Raw genomic sequence first — 15,302 nt, 5'->3', positions numbered from 1 at the left:
TCCAGAAAGCAAGCCAGCAAAACATACAGAGAAAGGAGGCATAGAGGCTTCTAAGTCAGAATATTGAGAGAAAGAAAATATAACAAGGAAGAATGCTGGGGAGAAAAAACAGAAAAATAGACAAGGCAAGATATGTGATGCAATATTGTCACTCACATTAAGATTTTCTGCAGTGGATGCCTCTGGACTTATTTCAACGAGAGATGTCCTTCACACTCTGCACACAGGCCTCATGCTCAAAAGTGATGCTGCTGTGGATTTCTCTGAGTTGTGAACACAGAGGTAGAGATCAGCTTTGGGTTTCCAACCCTTAAGCTACAGGTATATATATATCCCTCCTCTCTCCTGTTGACTAGGCTTGAAAGATGTCAGTCTTTTCTCCTCCTTTTTCTTTGTTGGCGAGTAGCTATAAATGGGAACAACTTTCACCTCCTTTGGTAATTAAGAGTTCCTTATTTTCTTCAAGCTAACATACACCCTATTAGAAATCTTAGGGAACAAGCATCTTTTTCGTTTATCCCAAGGAGTATTTGTTTTTCCTTTTAAACTGCTGCGGGTCCTCCTCTCTGACAGCTGTTTGATACTATCCCTTTTCCTCTGCCTGTCGAGCGTCCCCTTCCCCTTCACAATTGATATCTGACAGCAAAATGGGCTGGGGGGGGGGGGCTGCTCTCAAGAGGGAAGGCTGCTCCTTCTTGCTCGACTAGCGTGAGGAACTTATTTATGAAGTCGGCGGCTCCAACAGGCCAGTGGAAAATCTGCTTCGTTTCCTTCTCGGCGAGCAGGTAGGTACCGATTTTAAGTTGCAGGAGAGAATTTAAGAGGGAAGTGGGGGCTGCGGCTGTTGTGGCGGCGGCGGGGGGGGGGCGGTTTAAAATAAAAATACGACGGCGCGAGACGAGGTCGGTCCTCCCTCCCTCCCCTCTGGCGGCCGCTAGGAGCTCTCCTTCCCGGCCGGGGCTCCTTTCCCTTCCATTCCGCCGAGAGGGGCCTTTAAATCCTGGGTCTGAGGCCGAGGCGGGCGAGAAGAACTTGCGGGAGTGGACAACTGACCCAGACGCCGCGGGGCCTAGCTGCGCGCTGGCTGTCCTTGGCCTCTGCGGGGGAAGGAGGCGTGGGGCGGCGGGGGGGGGGCGCTCCTCCTGGGCCGCCGCCTCCCCGAGATGATCCCCTCCGCTCTCCGCTGCGCAGGGAGGGCTCTTTCCCCGCGAGCCCGGGGCCGGGGAAGGGAGGGAGGAAGCGGGAGGGCTGCGCGGGGCGGGGGTGGCTCCTCCTGACTCGCTTGCCACGGGAGGCCGCGGCGGCTCCTGGGCCTGGCGCTGCTGCTGCTGCTGCCCGGGCTGAGGCCCGCTCCCGGGGGTCTTTCCGAGCGGGGCGGCTAGGCAGACCCTCGGCAGGCCCCGGCCTCGCTGCTCCCGCTGCTGCTGTGCTGCCGCTCCTGCCGCCTGTCGCTGGCTCCGTGTGCTCCGGGGCTGCGGCTCCACTGCAGGCCCCGGCTCCTCCCCGGCCTCCGCTCCGCCTCCCCCGGCTCCCTCCAGGCCGCGCCACCCCCGCCTCCCCGCCTTAAGGTGGCTCCTCTCGCAGGAGGCGGCGGCGGCGGCGGCGGGGCCCCGGCAGAGGGGAAGCCAACCCGCTTATTCCCCATCTCCTGACGGAGGCGCTTCCGTCGCCTCCTTCGCAGCCTGAAACACCCCTTGGCCCTCACCAAAAGCGCCAACGGCCCGCACCCCCTCCCACCGCGCGTGACCCCCCCGGCCAGGCGGCGGGGGGGCTCCGGATTTGCCGCCCCCTCCTCGCCCCCCCGGGTGTCTCCCCACAGCTTTTCCCGCGAGTAGACCCGGCTCCCCGGTTTAAGTTTGAAACGTGGGGGATCGGGAGGGGGGGGGAGCTGAGCCCTTGTAAACGAGGAGCTGGTATTTCGGAGTTGTGCCCAGAACGGGGCAGGAAATACACCATCTCATGGTGGGCAGAGAAATCGCGGGCAGCTGTGCGTCTGAAAGTACTTTGTAAAACCCGCCGTGTCTTTCCGTAAAAAAGGGGAAGCAAAAACCACTCCCTGCAGGAGCACCTTGTGGCAAACCATAGCCAGGTCTGCCGCCAGAGTTAGCTAATAGTTTAAGGGTGATTTGATGCACTTGCTTAGGCTCAAGTCAACATTTGCCCACCGCTGTTACTTTTCCGATGAAGTTTGGGAGGGTGCGGAAACCCATTTGCAACTGATGTCACTCAAAGTTGTATTTGGGCAAGAAGGACAAAAACTTTCTGGACTGTCATGTTGCAAGGCCCTCGAAGGTACATCGTTTGCAAGTGTGGTTCTCCAGATTTTGACTTTGTTACCAAAATTACTGTACTCAGTTATGACGTGAGTATCCAGACCTTACTGACAAAGCAATATCTGTGATGCTGCCATGTGCATGTGTCATTTGGACACTTGTCAGTCGGTTGTTTCGTGTACATATCTTTGTGAGACAGCCTTTTCAGCACTGACTATCTGACAATCATCAGATCTGACATTGAACTACTTGTGGCAAAATGCAAGCTCAGCCATCTCACTGATGCTTCCCAAAATGGACTTTATCATAAATAAAAGTATTAAAAATATTCATGTTCATTTTATTATTTCCACATATTTATACAAGAAGCAACAATCAATATTCAACCATCCCACCCCCACTGAAGCACAAAATTTCTACTTAATTACATTTCACTTTCAAGTTATTTTAAGTTTTTAAACAAAGGCATAATTCCACAAGTTCTAATTTGTCCTTGGAGGCCTAGGACATCGTTTTTCAAACTGTGGTCTTCAAGCTTCATTCAGGTGGTCCATTGTGTATTTGCATTACATATTCATATTGACTTTTAATTTTATTTCTATTGCTGCTTTTGTTTCTTAGATGAAGTCTATGGAATTCAAATTGTAATTCAATACAATGCTATACAATAAATAAAATCAGCAATAAATATTCAATTAAAAATCACACAGCATCTCACAGAGTGTGTTAGAATTACTTCAAGAGACAGACAAATGATTACTTGGTCCACCAAGAAGAACCTCAACAATATTCAAGTGGTCTTTGGTGGCATGAGAGGGAGTTTGGGAACTACTGATTTAGGATACAAGTCTCAGGTGGTTAAAATAAACAAGCAAAGCCAATACATGGGGAAAGTGAAGAACATCCCAAATTTTTGCCTGGAAGAAAATTCTCTCTGATTTAAGCACAAAATTCATTTCAACAATTTAGCACAGACAAGAAGACCAGCAGGCGATAGCGGGAGAAGCAGCAAGAGCGTACTCTCTAATTTTTTATGCCTAACCTTCCATGTAGAGACATCACCTTGCCAACAAAGGTCCGTATAGTTAAAGCTATGGTTTTCCCAGTAGTGATGTATGGAAGTGAGAGCTGGACCATAAAGAAGGCTGATCGCCGAATGGATGCTTTTGAATTATGGTGCTGGAGGAGACTCGAGAGTCCCATGGACTGCAAGAAGATTAAACCTCTCCATTATTAAGGAAATCAGCCCTGAGTGCTCCCTGGAAGAACAGATCGTGAAGCTGAGGCTCCAAGACTTTGGCCACCTGATGAGAAGAGAAGACTCCCTGGAAAAGACCCTGATATTGGGAAAGATGGAGGGCACAAGGAGAAGGGGACGACAGAAGACGAGATGGTTGGATAGTGTTCTCGAAGCTACCAGCATGAGTTTGACCAAACTGCGGGAGGCAGTGGAAGACAGGAGTGCCTGGCGTGCTCTGGTCCATGGGGTCACGAACGACTAAACAACAACAACCCTCCATGCACCCATGTTTTGTTATGCCACCACATGACCATGGCAGCCATTTTGTAACTGATGCCCACAGCAGTTTCTCAAAATTCAAAAAGTGCCCACTGGTCCAAAAAGGTTGTTGACTCCTACTTTACAGTTACTTCTGCAAAACAAGTGCTCAGCAGGATGCTAGAGAGTCCCAGAGGATTTGGGATGAGCAAAAACTTAGTTTGGGGTTCCCATCCCATGCCCCCCATACCTATACTATAGATAGTTGTGGATCTGAGTACAGTTCCACTTGGAACACCTTATCACAAAACGTTAGGCCAAAAGTGATGTTAGGGTGTCTGATGAGACTGTCTCCTTGTGGAATATTTTATTTGGGATAGCAGCCCAATGCTTAATTTGAGATGAATAATCTCCAAATGCTGATTCAAAAATATGTTGGAGGTAATTGGTATGTTTAACCCAAGGCTGAATAGGATTTATCTGGGGACATAGAAAATAGTTGCTGTTTTTTCATTCAGACTGTTTGGGCAATGGGGAGCTAGGGGAGCTAGTACTGTAACCAGCTTCAGCCTTGTACAGCCACAGATAGGATTTAGGAATGATCTGAAGGATTGTTTTACATCAGGCTTCCTCAACCTTGTCCCTCCAGATGATTTTGGCCTACAACTCCCATGATCCCTAGCCAGCAGGACCAGTGTTCAGGAATGATGGGAATTGTAGTCTCAAAACATCTGGAGGGACAAGATTGAGGAAGCCTGTTTTAGATCATATGGGAGCAATAATCATAGGAATTGAACCTCATTTACAACATAACTGAGTAGTAAGTAAGAATCCCTGAAGGTATGAAAGCCGCTGCCTCCTAATGCCAAGTGCAAACAGGTGACCACCTTGGCACACAAGGGGCTGCTCCAAACCAGCAGCAACATGAGTGGCAGGGGGTAGGGTGGCCTGCGCCACTTTAGGGGGCACCTGGTAGAGTCCTCTTTTGAATGCTCCCTTCACACACAAGAACTCCTGAGGTGGGTGGGATTCCACCCCCGTTCTTCCCCTGTTGGTCTTGCTTGCAAGGCTTCTTTGAGAGGGGAGGGGAATCCTTCAAAAATGAATGTCTGGTTGTACCAGTACTTCAAGCACCGCATTCTGCTGCGCGTGTAAACAAGGTTATAGAGAGGAAACCGGCGCAGAACAAAGGAGAAAAATAGCAGGGTCGCTGGTGTGTATTGTAAGAGCCGAGTAGGCCAAGGCCAAGGCCGGCTAAGAGTTGCTGCAAGCAGGCAATGACGCACTTTGCACAATGGCAAGGCTGGAGCTGAGTGGGAAGGGCGGCATCGATGTCTCGATGCGCAGCAATAGTCCGTGGCAGGGAGCGTGCCGGGCTCCAGAGGCGAGCACCTCTTGCGATCCGCAGGCCGGCCAGTATTTCTTTTTTCCGGAACAATGAGGACTAGGCGCGCCCTTTTGGAGACGCCGCCCCTGCATGGCGGAGGGCCGGGCGCTCCGAGCAGGGCGGCGGGCGCGCGAGGCCACCTTAAGAGGACGGCGGAGTCGGCGCGGCGGCGCGCAGGCGGCTCCTCCCAGCCCCGTGTCGGAGGCAGCCGAGGAACGTGTCCCGGCTCGGCCGCGGGGGAGACGCGCGCCCGCCCGCCCGCTGCGCCCTCGCCAAGTGGCCGGCGGGGAAGCCGGGGCGGGCGAGGGGGACGCCGAGGAACCCGCGGGGAGGGGGAGGCGTCTGCAGGAGCGGAAATGGCTCGCCTCCCCTTCCCCGGGCGCGTCGGGGAGGGGGGCCGCCCCTCGGGAAGCGCCGCCGCGGACAGCCCGGCAAAGCGGGCTCTGCCCCTCAGCTGGCGGGCGGGAGCCGCGTTGGCCGCGCAGCGCCCCTTGCACGGAGCCAGTCCCGGGGGCCAGGTGAGGCGAGCGCCTCAGGCGGCGGCGGCGGCGGCAGCATCCCCGTGCCGCGCTTTATTGCGCCCTGCTTCCCCGTGGCCGAGGGGGGCACCATCAAAAGCCTTGGCCTGGCCCGTCTCGATTTCTTGTGGGTCTGGTGCAGACACCTGCAAGCAGAATTTGGAGGCCGTTTAGGCACACCTTTACAAGAAAGATGCACTTCAGTGGGTTGCCCAGGGCACTACTTTAGTCGTGCACCAGAGGTGTCTCAACCTGGGTTTGAAAGTATAATTGTCTTTGCTGTATTCGTGTACATCTGCTCTATGTGGGGGGCTTTCCTTGTTGCCTGATCCAGAAGCTGCAGTTAGTGCAGGATGCTGCAGCACAATTGCTGACAGGAGTGAGGCCTTGTCGGCATGGGACACTGTGCTCAGAGATCTGCACCAGTTGTCAATATGCTACTGGGCCAGGGTCAAGGTATAGGAGGCCCTTAACAACTTGGAACCAGTATCCCTACAAGATCACCTTACCCACTCAACTGCTTCGGTCAGCAGAATTGGTACCGCTACAGGTGCCACATAATACCTGTTGCGCATTTGTAATAATTTGATCATTTAGTGTGGTAGCACCTACACTTTGGAACCCCCTGTCTGTTGAGATCAAGTAGGTGCCTTCACAGTTCTTTTTTCGGCGCCTGCTAAAAACATTTTCGTTCATAGAAGCGCACCCAGATGTTTAGAAAACTCGGATAATTTTAACATCTGTAAGTTTTAAAGTATGGTTGTTATTTTTTCTTGATTTTACTGTTTTATCTTTTGTAAACCACTCTGGGGCTTCTTACAGTCAAGTGGTATATAAATGTTATGAAATAAATAAAATAAAAAAGAATAATGTAATGTGCTGAAATAATCATTGAAATCTACCCTATACCTACATGCTTGGAAGCAAGTCCAGTGAATTCAGCAGGACTTACTTATGGATAGACATGAATAGAATTGCACTGTCATTTGCCTTTTCTTACCTGATAGCAGATGTGGAGGAGCCCAGCTCCCACTCTGGATGCAGGGTGTAGGCATCTGAGAGACTTCACTCATTCACTGCAGATGGAATGGAAATCATCTTAGAAAAAAGTCCTCACCAGCCTCAATGGGAAACTAGTTTTTCTTGAAACTCCTAGTCACACAGGGGAGCCAATCACTCTTCCTTTTTTATATATTAAAAAAATCATTATAATCATTCTAAACAAGGGAAGGGGAAACTACAAGCCATACAACTATTTGTAAAAAAAAAAACCTTAGTTTTTCACCAAAAAGGCTAAATGCATATTGGCTATGTAAATGTCAGGTATAGATAGCTGAATTACCCTTAGTTTCTATTCAAGAGAGAATTTTTTTGGGGGGGGGGGTAAACAAGGTATTACAACACCATACAGCAAAAACCATGGAGTATTTATATAATCCATTTCTTTCCCACTTCCCTTCCACCCAATTTGTACTCTGGAAAAATAAATGTTGGCCGGGCAACCACTGAGCAGCTCCTCTGGCCCTCTGAACACTGTTGGATCACTGATCCCATCATCTCTGAGTATTAGCCAGGCAGGCTTGGGACTGATGGGAATCAGAGTCCAGCAACACCTGGATGCCACAGGTTCCCCATTCCTGATTCCAAGGGAGTGGAGTAAGCAAGTTACCTGCAGTTGCTGGTTTCTCCTAAGTGGGGAAAGACTGCTAGCAGGGGGTCTGGGGAGCGGTAGGACTTAATGGATAATATGGTGTCATTAGTGAATGCTTCCAAGTTTCATAATTCCCTGCCTGAACACAAGGCTCAATGACTCATCCTTGTCACCTCCAACCAGAGTTGAGTGCTTAAAGACCCCTCAGAAGTTCTATCTTTTTATTTCGGTCAATAACGGGTAGAGAAGATAAGAAAACAGAGCACATGAAACACAATAAAATATTTTAAGTATACAATTAAATGTAGAGTTAAAAACATTATAGAATATTTAAAAACAATGAGAAATATAAAATGATTACCGTATATTAAAATGGTAAAAAGACAAGATGGGAGCACGTTAAACTTAGCCTGAGTAAATGGTTTCCTAAATTTTGGGATAGTCAAATTGGTCAGATAGTCATCAGGAAGAAAAGCCTGCCCTCTGTCTCTAAAAGTTAGAAAAAAAGAAGCTGCATTTATGCGATTTTGCAACACAATATCCCAAATGGGTTGACGTATATTTTCTTTGGCTTTTGCATAACCCATGGCAACAATAGCATTTTGTGAGAGTCCTAAATTTTGTACTTTCTCATTTACTATCTTTTCCCACCTTGACTGAAATGTGCCAGTAAGGGTCAAGAGGACTAGGCCTTTAGACATGAATAACAGTTTTAAATAATATATTTATAGCCTGCCCACCTGGCTGAGTTTCCCCTGCCACTCTGGGCGGCTCACAATCGAATATTCAAAACAGCATTAAACATTAAAAACTTAACCTAAACCTTCAGATATCTTTTAAAAGTAAGATTGTTGCTTATTGCCTTGACATCTGATGGGAGGGCGTTCCACAGGGCAGGCTCCGCTACCGAGATATTTTATCTTCAGTATCCAGATTTGAGATCCAGTAGAAATTTGTCCAGTCTCTAATTGTAGAAGTACATTGGGCACACATCTTGGAAGGCCAAGAACGCTACTCAGAAATTTTCTTCGGACAGATTCTAGAGCCTCAAAGTGGTTAAGTGTGCATTCTTGTGTTCCGTACAGTATTTGTGGTAAGATCATAATATTGAACACCTGAATTGCTGAGGGAACATGCTGGCCTCCATTGACATAGAAGAAAGAAATTAGTGAGTTATGGCCCTATTGTGCTATTGCACTTCAGTTTTCCAGGAGCTGGTAGCTTGGAAAATTATTCCCAGATATTTTTTAATTTTGACCTGTTCAGTTAGATGTCCATTGATTTGCCAGCGATGTTTGCACCGTTTCCAAGTAAAAACTAAAAATTTAGATTTATCATAATTAATTGTCAGCTGTTCAGTATTACAATAGGCATCAGAGCTCTTAATAGCTGTCTCAGACCTACACATGACAGTGACAGGAATCCTGCATCATCTGCGTAAAGTAGAAAAGATAGGGATCTCCCTGACAATTTAGGTGGATGAGAATTTGTTTCAGAAAGTATCTTAACCAAGGAGTTAATATGAATGTTTAACAGAGTGGGGGTAAGAACACAACCTTGTTTTACTCCCATATATGTTGGTATTAATCTAGTTAAGTGACCTTCATAACAGTGGTTAAAAGTGAGAGCTGGGAACTCCCCAGTTCATGTCTCGCATCATCTAAGAAACTACTGGGAACCTCAGCCCACACATGCAATGTGCAGATAATAATTCTGGTTTCTCTTGAAGGGTTGTAAGTATAACTGAACTAACTCACATCAAACACTTTGAAGAGATAATATTATTCTTGCTCTGAATGAGTAACTCCTAACAACTGCATTGTTGCACAGCAGCAGATCCAGATGTGGAAAAGCATCACAAGGAACAGATCATGCACACAAACAACCGTGTGCCGCATTAGACCTGCTTACAAACCAGGGTGATGCCTTTGTCACAAATTTATAACTTCTGTGGAGTACAGTCACATGCAGGTCCTGGATTCTTGGTTTAAGCAGTCTTTCTGGAAAAGACAGCGTCTTGAAAAGACTTAGTAGCATAAATAATGTCTGTGGCTCAGCTAAACACCAGGTGGCAGCAGAATTCCATATGAAATTCTCAAAACGGCTTATCATTACTCTCCTGCCCCTTTAGGCTTAAAACTTTGCTGTGTTAAAAGGGGGGGGAGCATATAGACATAGAAAGGTACAAGAACAATATCACAATATCTGGATGTGCTTTAAAACTCATGATGAAGAGAGAAGCAATGTAATTGAAGTCTAGGTACAGTATTAGAAACATAAATGGTATTGCTCCACAGTAATGGAATCTCAGCTGAATTTTGTTAGCATTGTTTCTTTTGTTGGTATTTTGTTAAAATTCCTTCCTAATTATTGTCTCATCTAGAACCATCTTGTTATTTTGAACTGAATAAAATGATGTGATGCAGCAGTTGCTATGGAAACTAGACAACCTTTTTCCTGGATCTTCAATGGCCTGCCATGTTCTTCTCTAACCGCTCACTGTCATGCTGCATGTCTAAGCTCCATCCCAGTTTGTACAGTTTGGCCTTCCCTGCTTCTCCTTTATGTCTCTTTAACTGGACCCAGTCCTCGATTTCACCTTGCTCAGAGCAGCTTACTACAATGCATTAATAATTAGGATTGCACAGAATTAGGGACAGCTGGGGCTGGATTATACATTCATGTTAGGGCTGCTGACTTTTCAAACAGTCTCTGTGCAACAGCTGTTAGAGGTGCCTTTTTTCTGGTAAGTTAACACCCCTAATTCATATTCATCACTTGATGGCTGCAGAATCGGGTGAAGACTCATTATGTGAATCAGCCAACAAGCATCAGAGACCATAAATGGAACTTCCATGTTAATTCACCTCAAGGACATCACTTTTTCATGGTGCGAGTTCTTAAGTGATACACAAAGCAGCCTCCCGTGGACTGCAGTTAGAGGGCTGGTTGAGCTTGGAGGGCAGCACGTCTGAGATCCTCAACCTGGGGTCTGCAGGTGCACACTCACCCTTAAGGACTTCCCTTGGTGCCCATGAAGCGTCTGAGAGCCCCCACCCCACCCCCTTCATTTTGAGGTGGTGAGAATGAATGAGAAAAAGGGGGAACCAAGCAACACACTTTCCCACTCCCTCTTTCAGCTCTATGTGCTTTTCAAGGCTCAGATCAACTCCCAGGCAGCTGAGCAGAGAGAAGAGTGGGTGGAAGGGAAAGAGGAACAATCCGGGAGACTGGGAAGGAAGCTGAATGGCTGGGAGGAAAGGGGAGAGAAGAGAGTGACAAAAAGAGAGAGAGAGAAAATGGAGTGCCTGAGAAAGGATACATGCAGGTGAGCATCTTGGATGAGGACAGCATACCATCTTGAAACTCTGTTTCCCATGGGCTGCGCCCTCAAAAATCAAATCACAGACGACATCTGTCTCCATTGACTGAATTGCAGATGATTATGAATCCAGTACTTTCCAGCACTGCCCTGGCAAAAAGACATGGATCTGTAAGGTGGGTGAGCAAAGGTGTGAGTTTGTTATCTGGGGCTGGTTTGCCATAGGGCTGCTCACATTGGGCCTTTAAATTCAGTTACAAGCCAATTGCAAGCCAATTGCAATTGCAATTACCGGTACTTTCTGGCCTGCAGGTGTGATGTGGATTTTCAACAAGTTTTGATAGCTGCTGCTGAGATTGCAAAGGAGCTAGAAATACTACCAAGCCCTGAGGCAGAATAAGTTAGAAAAAAAGGAGAAGGAAACCATGGTTTCAGAATGAGGCCCAAGAGGCACCACAAGAGCCAAAGCAGAAATGCAAAGTAGGTTACTACTATGCTGTATATGGTCATACAATCTGTCTTCTAGGGTAGTTTGTCCACTTTTGGTGTCCCCATCCTGCACTCAGCTCTCACCTGTGGCTCCTAGAACCTGTCCACAGGCGACAGTGGTCACACCCCAGGAACGGCTTCGACTGGCCAGCTAAACCAGGTGAGGGGAGCTGGTGGGTCTCAAACTCTGTTTTTTTTTTTGTTGTTTTTTGAGTGGGTTACGGACTTCCCCTGCATGTGCAGACAGGCTCCAGGGAATTGAGCGGAGGAGACCAAGAGTGGGTCCATTGGTCAAGAAGGTGGTTTCTGCATGTGCTGTAGAGGGGAGTGGAGGGCAGATGGGGCTCGTCAACCTGGGAAGGTAGCCAACTAGCAAAAGGAAAACTGATATCAAAGCTCCACTGCCTCGCAGAGGCCCTCTTCAGGAGAAGAAAAGGCTAAGAAAAGGAGTAAGCCCTACACAAATCTGGACTGGAGTCCCTAAGGGTGGTGCCTTGTATGCAGGGGTGTAGGATGGGGTGTATGGCCTGCCCCAAGTGTCACCTTGAGGGGGGGTGACAAAATGGGCGGCACTCATTGCGGGGCCTGCAGCACACCCTAGCCACGCATCTCAGGCTCCTGCAGGCTCCACGCTGTCCGCCTGCTGCCTCCCCCCCCCCCCAGCTGTAGGGTGGCCAAGGGCGTGTGCATAGCGTCCATATGGGTGCTGCATGTGCACCACCAGACAGTTTGCCCCCCCCGTGGATGGTTTGCCCCGCCCCTTGACACCCTGCACTGGGTGCCGGAGAGCCTTCCTCTGCCGCTGCTTGTATGACTCCTTCCAGCAACACCTGTAGCCAAGCTGGTGCCCAATGCATTGCTCTGCTTTCCTTTGGACCACAACAGTGAGGCCGGGATGGGGGTCTTGTCATCTGGGCAGCCCAGGACCCCCAGATACACTGCCCATTCTTGCACCCTGGGGAGCTCACTTTAATGCTGCTTCATCCCCAGAGGCATAAGCGCCAACTCCTAGGAGCCCAGGTCATTTTGCCCCGCCAATAAAATATTTGAGGGGCATTGCTGCCTTTCTTTCTTTTCCATGTTTGAACTTCGTTTCCCAACAAGCCCTTTAAACGAAATTGTAAAAATGTTTCTGGATGGCAAGAGAACTGGGATTGGGCAAAACCTTCTGACATCATTTCTAATGATCCTTGTGATTGGAGCCTGGTTGTTTTTTTTGTGTTTTTTTGGGTGGGGGGGCGGGAGACAGAGAGAAAGAGAGAGAAAGAGAATGCTAACTGGCTGCTTGCTCCAGGGCAGGTTCACGGAGCTCTGCCAGGACAAGAGAGGAAGCCACTCCTGGCGGCTTATCATTTATAAAAATTAAACTAGGAATGCCTAATTCAGATGACTTGGAGGATAAAGCTCCCCACCTAAATAGTGTAACTGGAGGGGGCGGAGTGCCCCGGTGGCACTTACCTTTGGCGATGGCACGGTGGATCCCAAGGCGCCACAGAGCACCACTCCCCAAAGCAGCGTGGCCCAGGGCTAGGCTCACCGCGTAGCAAGCTGCTGCATCCCCCCAGCTGCCAGAGGTCAGCCAAGGAGGACACCCACCGGCACACGCTGGCCCTGTGAGTGGCACTGGCCCTGCAGTGCACCCGAGCAGCCAAGTCTCTTCTGAGCACCCTGGAGGGCACCTGCCTGGGAGCGACACACCGACTCGAGTGCCCTGCAGGCCCCATGCTGCCCAAAAAAGCAGTGCAGGGAGACGTGTCTTTCCGTCACCTGTGAGGAGAAGCCACGGGAAACGCCAGACAGAGCCATGGAGCTGGAGACAATGAGCAGATACACCAGTCCGGTGAACCCGGCTGTGTTTCCACACCTCACAGTGGCCCTGCTGGCCATTGGCATGTTCTTCACCGCCTGGTTCTTTGTATATGAAGTGACCTCGACCAAGTACACCCGGGACATTTACAAGGAACTGCTCATCTCTCTGGTTGCTTCACTCTTTATGGGCTTTGGAGTACTCTTCTTACTGCTATGGGTTGGAATCTATGTGTAACAAAGTCAGGAGCTTTCTCAGGTTCCAGCAGCCTTACTGAAGCTCTTTTTTATTTTTGTACGTAATGCAGCTCTTTGCAGCTTGGGCCTGCATAATCTTGATATATGGTTATAGCCCAGGGTCGCAACATCGGACCAATAAAGCTGACTCTGTGATGAGCTGGGAAAAAAACAAAAAAACAAAAAAGCAGCGCAGGGCTGGCGTCTGCCCACCGCCTCCCCCTCAGCTGCCTGGGAGGGACACAGCTGCTCGGGCGCCACTGCCCCAACTGTTGTTGTTGTTGTTGTTGTTGTTGTTGTTGTTGTTCTGCCCTTTACCCCCAAGCCCAACTGAAACACAATATTTCAAATCAATTTAAATTTTGACATAATTAATATTTTCTTGCTGACAACAGCAGCGAGAATGTTGATAGCCAATAATTGGAAAGGAAATTATGTTCCAACCAAAGAAGAATGGTTGAATAAATTATGTGAATACTTGGAATTAGCAAAGTTGACTGATTTGAAAAGACAAAAACAAAAAAAATATAATCCAGAAACAATGGAAATGTCTAAATGATTATTTATGTAGACGAGGATTAAATGTAAGGTATTGGTTGTGTTAGGGACGCAGGTGGCGCTGTGGGTTAAAGCCTCAGCGCCTAGGACTTGTCAATCGAAAGGTCTTCGGTTCGAATCCCTGCGGCGGGGTGCGCTCCCGCTGCTCGGTCCCAGCGCCTGCCAACCTAGCAGTTCGAAAGCACCTCTGGGTGCAAGTAGATAAATAGGGACCGCTTACCAGCGGGAAGGTAAACGGCGTTTCCGTGTGCGGCTCTGGCTCGCCAGAGCAGCGATGTCACGCTGGCCACGTGACCCGGAAGTGTCTCCGGACAGCGCTGGCCCCTGGCCTCTTGAGTGAGATGGGCGCACAACCCCAGAGTCTGTCAAGACTGGCCCGTACGGGCAGGGGTACCTTTACCTTTACCTTATTGGTTGTGTTTAGAATAGATTTATGAAAGATTTAGAAAACTTATTGATTAGAATATTTGTGTGAGATTGTATGGGGAAAATACAGAATAACAGATACAATCTTGCTTAAAATGTATATAGGAAGTGCAGTGTAAGCGATGGAAGTCAATCAATGAAATTTTATTATTTTCATATTGAGATATTTGTAGAATAAACTTGGAAGAAATTCTTCCAACTTTTCTACTTTTCTCTTTATTTTTTCTTCTTTTTTCTTTTCTTCTTTTTTTCTCTTTTGTTCCTTTTTTCATATATATGTGCTTATTTGTAATATATGTATGTATTTGCAATATTTTGCTTCTATTTTGTAACAATTATGTTAAATTAAAAATTAAAATAAAAAATTATGTAAATTAAAAATAAAAAAGCAATTTAAAATGACTTACTATCACAGAAATAAGGTGGGTCCTAAAAATACCCCCAAGCAGACAAATGCATACTTTCGCAGCCATCCATCATTGATTTTTTTTTGGGGGGGGGGAGGCAACCACGTGCCTAGAAACTTGGGCTTGGGGAAAGTTGGATTCTAGTCCCTTTTTAGATTTAAGAATTCAGAGTAGCCCTGGACCAGTCACTATTTCTGAGACCAGTCAACCTCACAGAGCTGACAAGAAAGACAGATGCCAACTTTTTCTTCTTTGGCAATCACTGGTAACCAAGTAAGATTGTCTTCCATTAACATGGTCTTAACAGTGAGTCCGTAAGTGACTGTGAAGGCCATTTCTGGATCCACACATCCTTCCACAGTGGGAACATAAGTTTCCGGGCGGGAGTTGATCATGGTGAGGGTCTGCCAAACATGCCGTTCTCTTAGCACGTTTCTCCCTCTCCCCCTGAGTTTGAGTGTCTTCAAAGTCCATGACACCTTTGGCAAAGGCTGTTCTCCAATTGGAGCACTCTCAGGCCAGTGTTTCCCAATTGTCAGTGTTTATACAGTGGTACCTCGGGTTACAGACGCTTCAGGTTACGCAATTTCGGGTTGAGCACTGCGCTGAATCTGGAAGTATCAGAATGGGTTTCGTCACTCGTGCATGCGTAGAAATGCTAAATCATGTTTTGCGCATGCGCAGAAGCGCCAAATTGCAACCCACACGTGCACAGATGCGGCGCTGTGAG

The 15,302-nt window shown here is 48.0% G+C and overlaps 2 protein-coding genes across 3 annotated transcripts in view; one reads left to right on the top strand and one right to left on the bottom strand.

Moving 5' to 3' along the window:
- Positions 1-1,702, bottom strand: part of FOXJ2 (forkhead box J2) — a 34,220-nt gene extending 32,518 nt beyond the window's left edge. Inside the window, exon 1 of one of the 2 annotated variants that reach the window (XM_083698327.1) lies at positions 157-1,702. The gene's annotated coding sequence lies outside the window, so the exon portion shown is untranslated. The remainder of the gene's footprint in view (positions 1-156) is intronic. The other variant, XM_083698326.1, reaches the window with a different exon arrangement.
- Positions 1,703-12,891: 11,189 nt separating this feature from the next.
- On the top strand, positions 12,892-13,340 carry LOC310851997 (dolichyl-diphosphooligosaccharide--protein glycosyltransferase subunit TMEM258). The gene has a single exon (XM_083754703.1). It carries the CDS (start codon positions 12,943-12,945, stop codon positions 13,180-13,182), a length of 240 nt encoding a protein of 79 aa, XP_083610829.1. The 5' UTR covers positions 12,892-12,942; the 3' UTR covers positions 13,183-13,340.
- The last annotated feature ends 1,962 nt before the right edge of the window (positions 13,341-15,302 follow it).

The sequence above is a fragment of the Podarcis gaigeae genome (assembly GCF_964106915.1).
Source record: "Podarcis gaigeae genome assembly, chromosome: 9".
Lineage (NCBI taxonomy): Eukaryota > Metazoa > Chordata > Lepidosauria > Squamata > Lacertidae > Podarcis > Podarcis gaigeae.
Note: the sequence above shows the minus strand (reverse complement) of the source record. Positions and strands in the feature narration are given on the sequence as shown.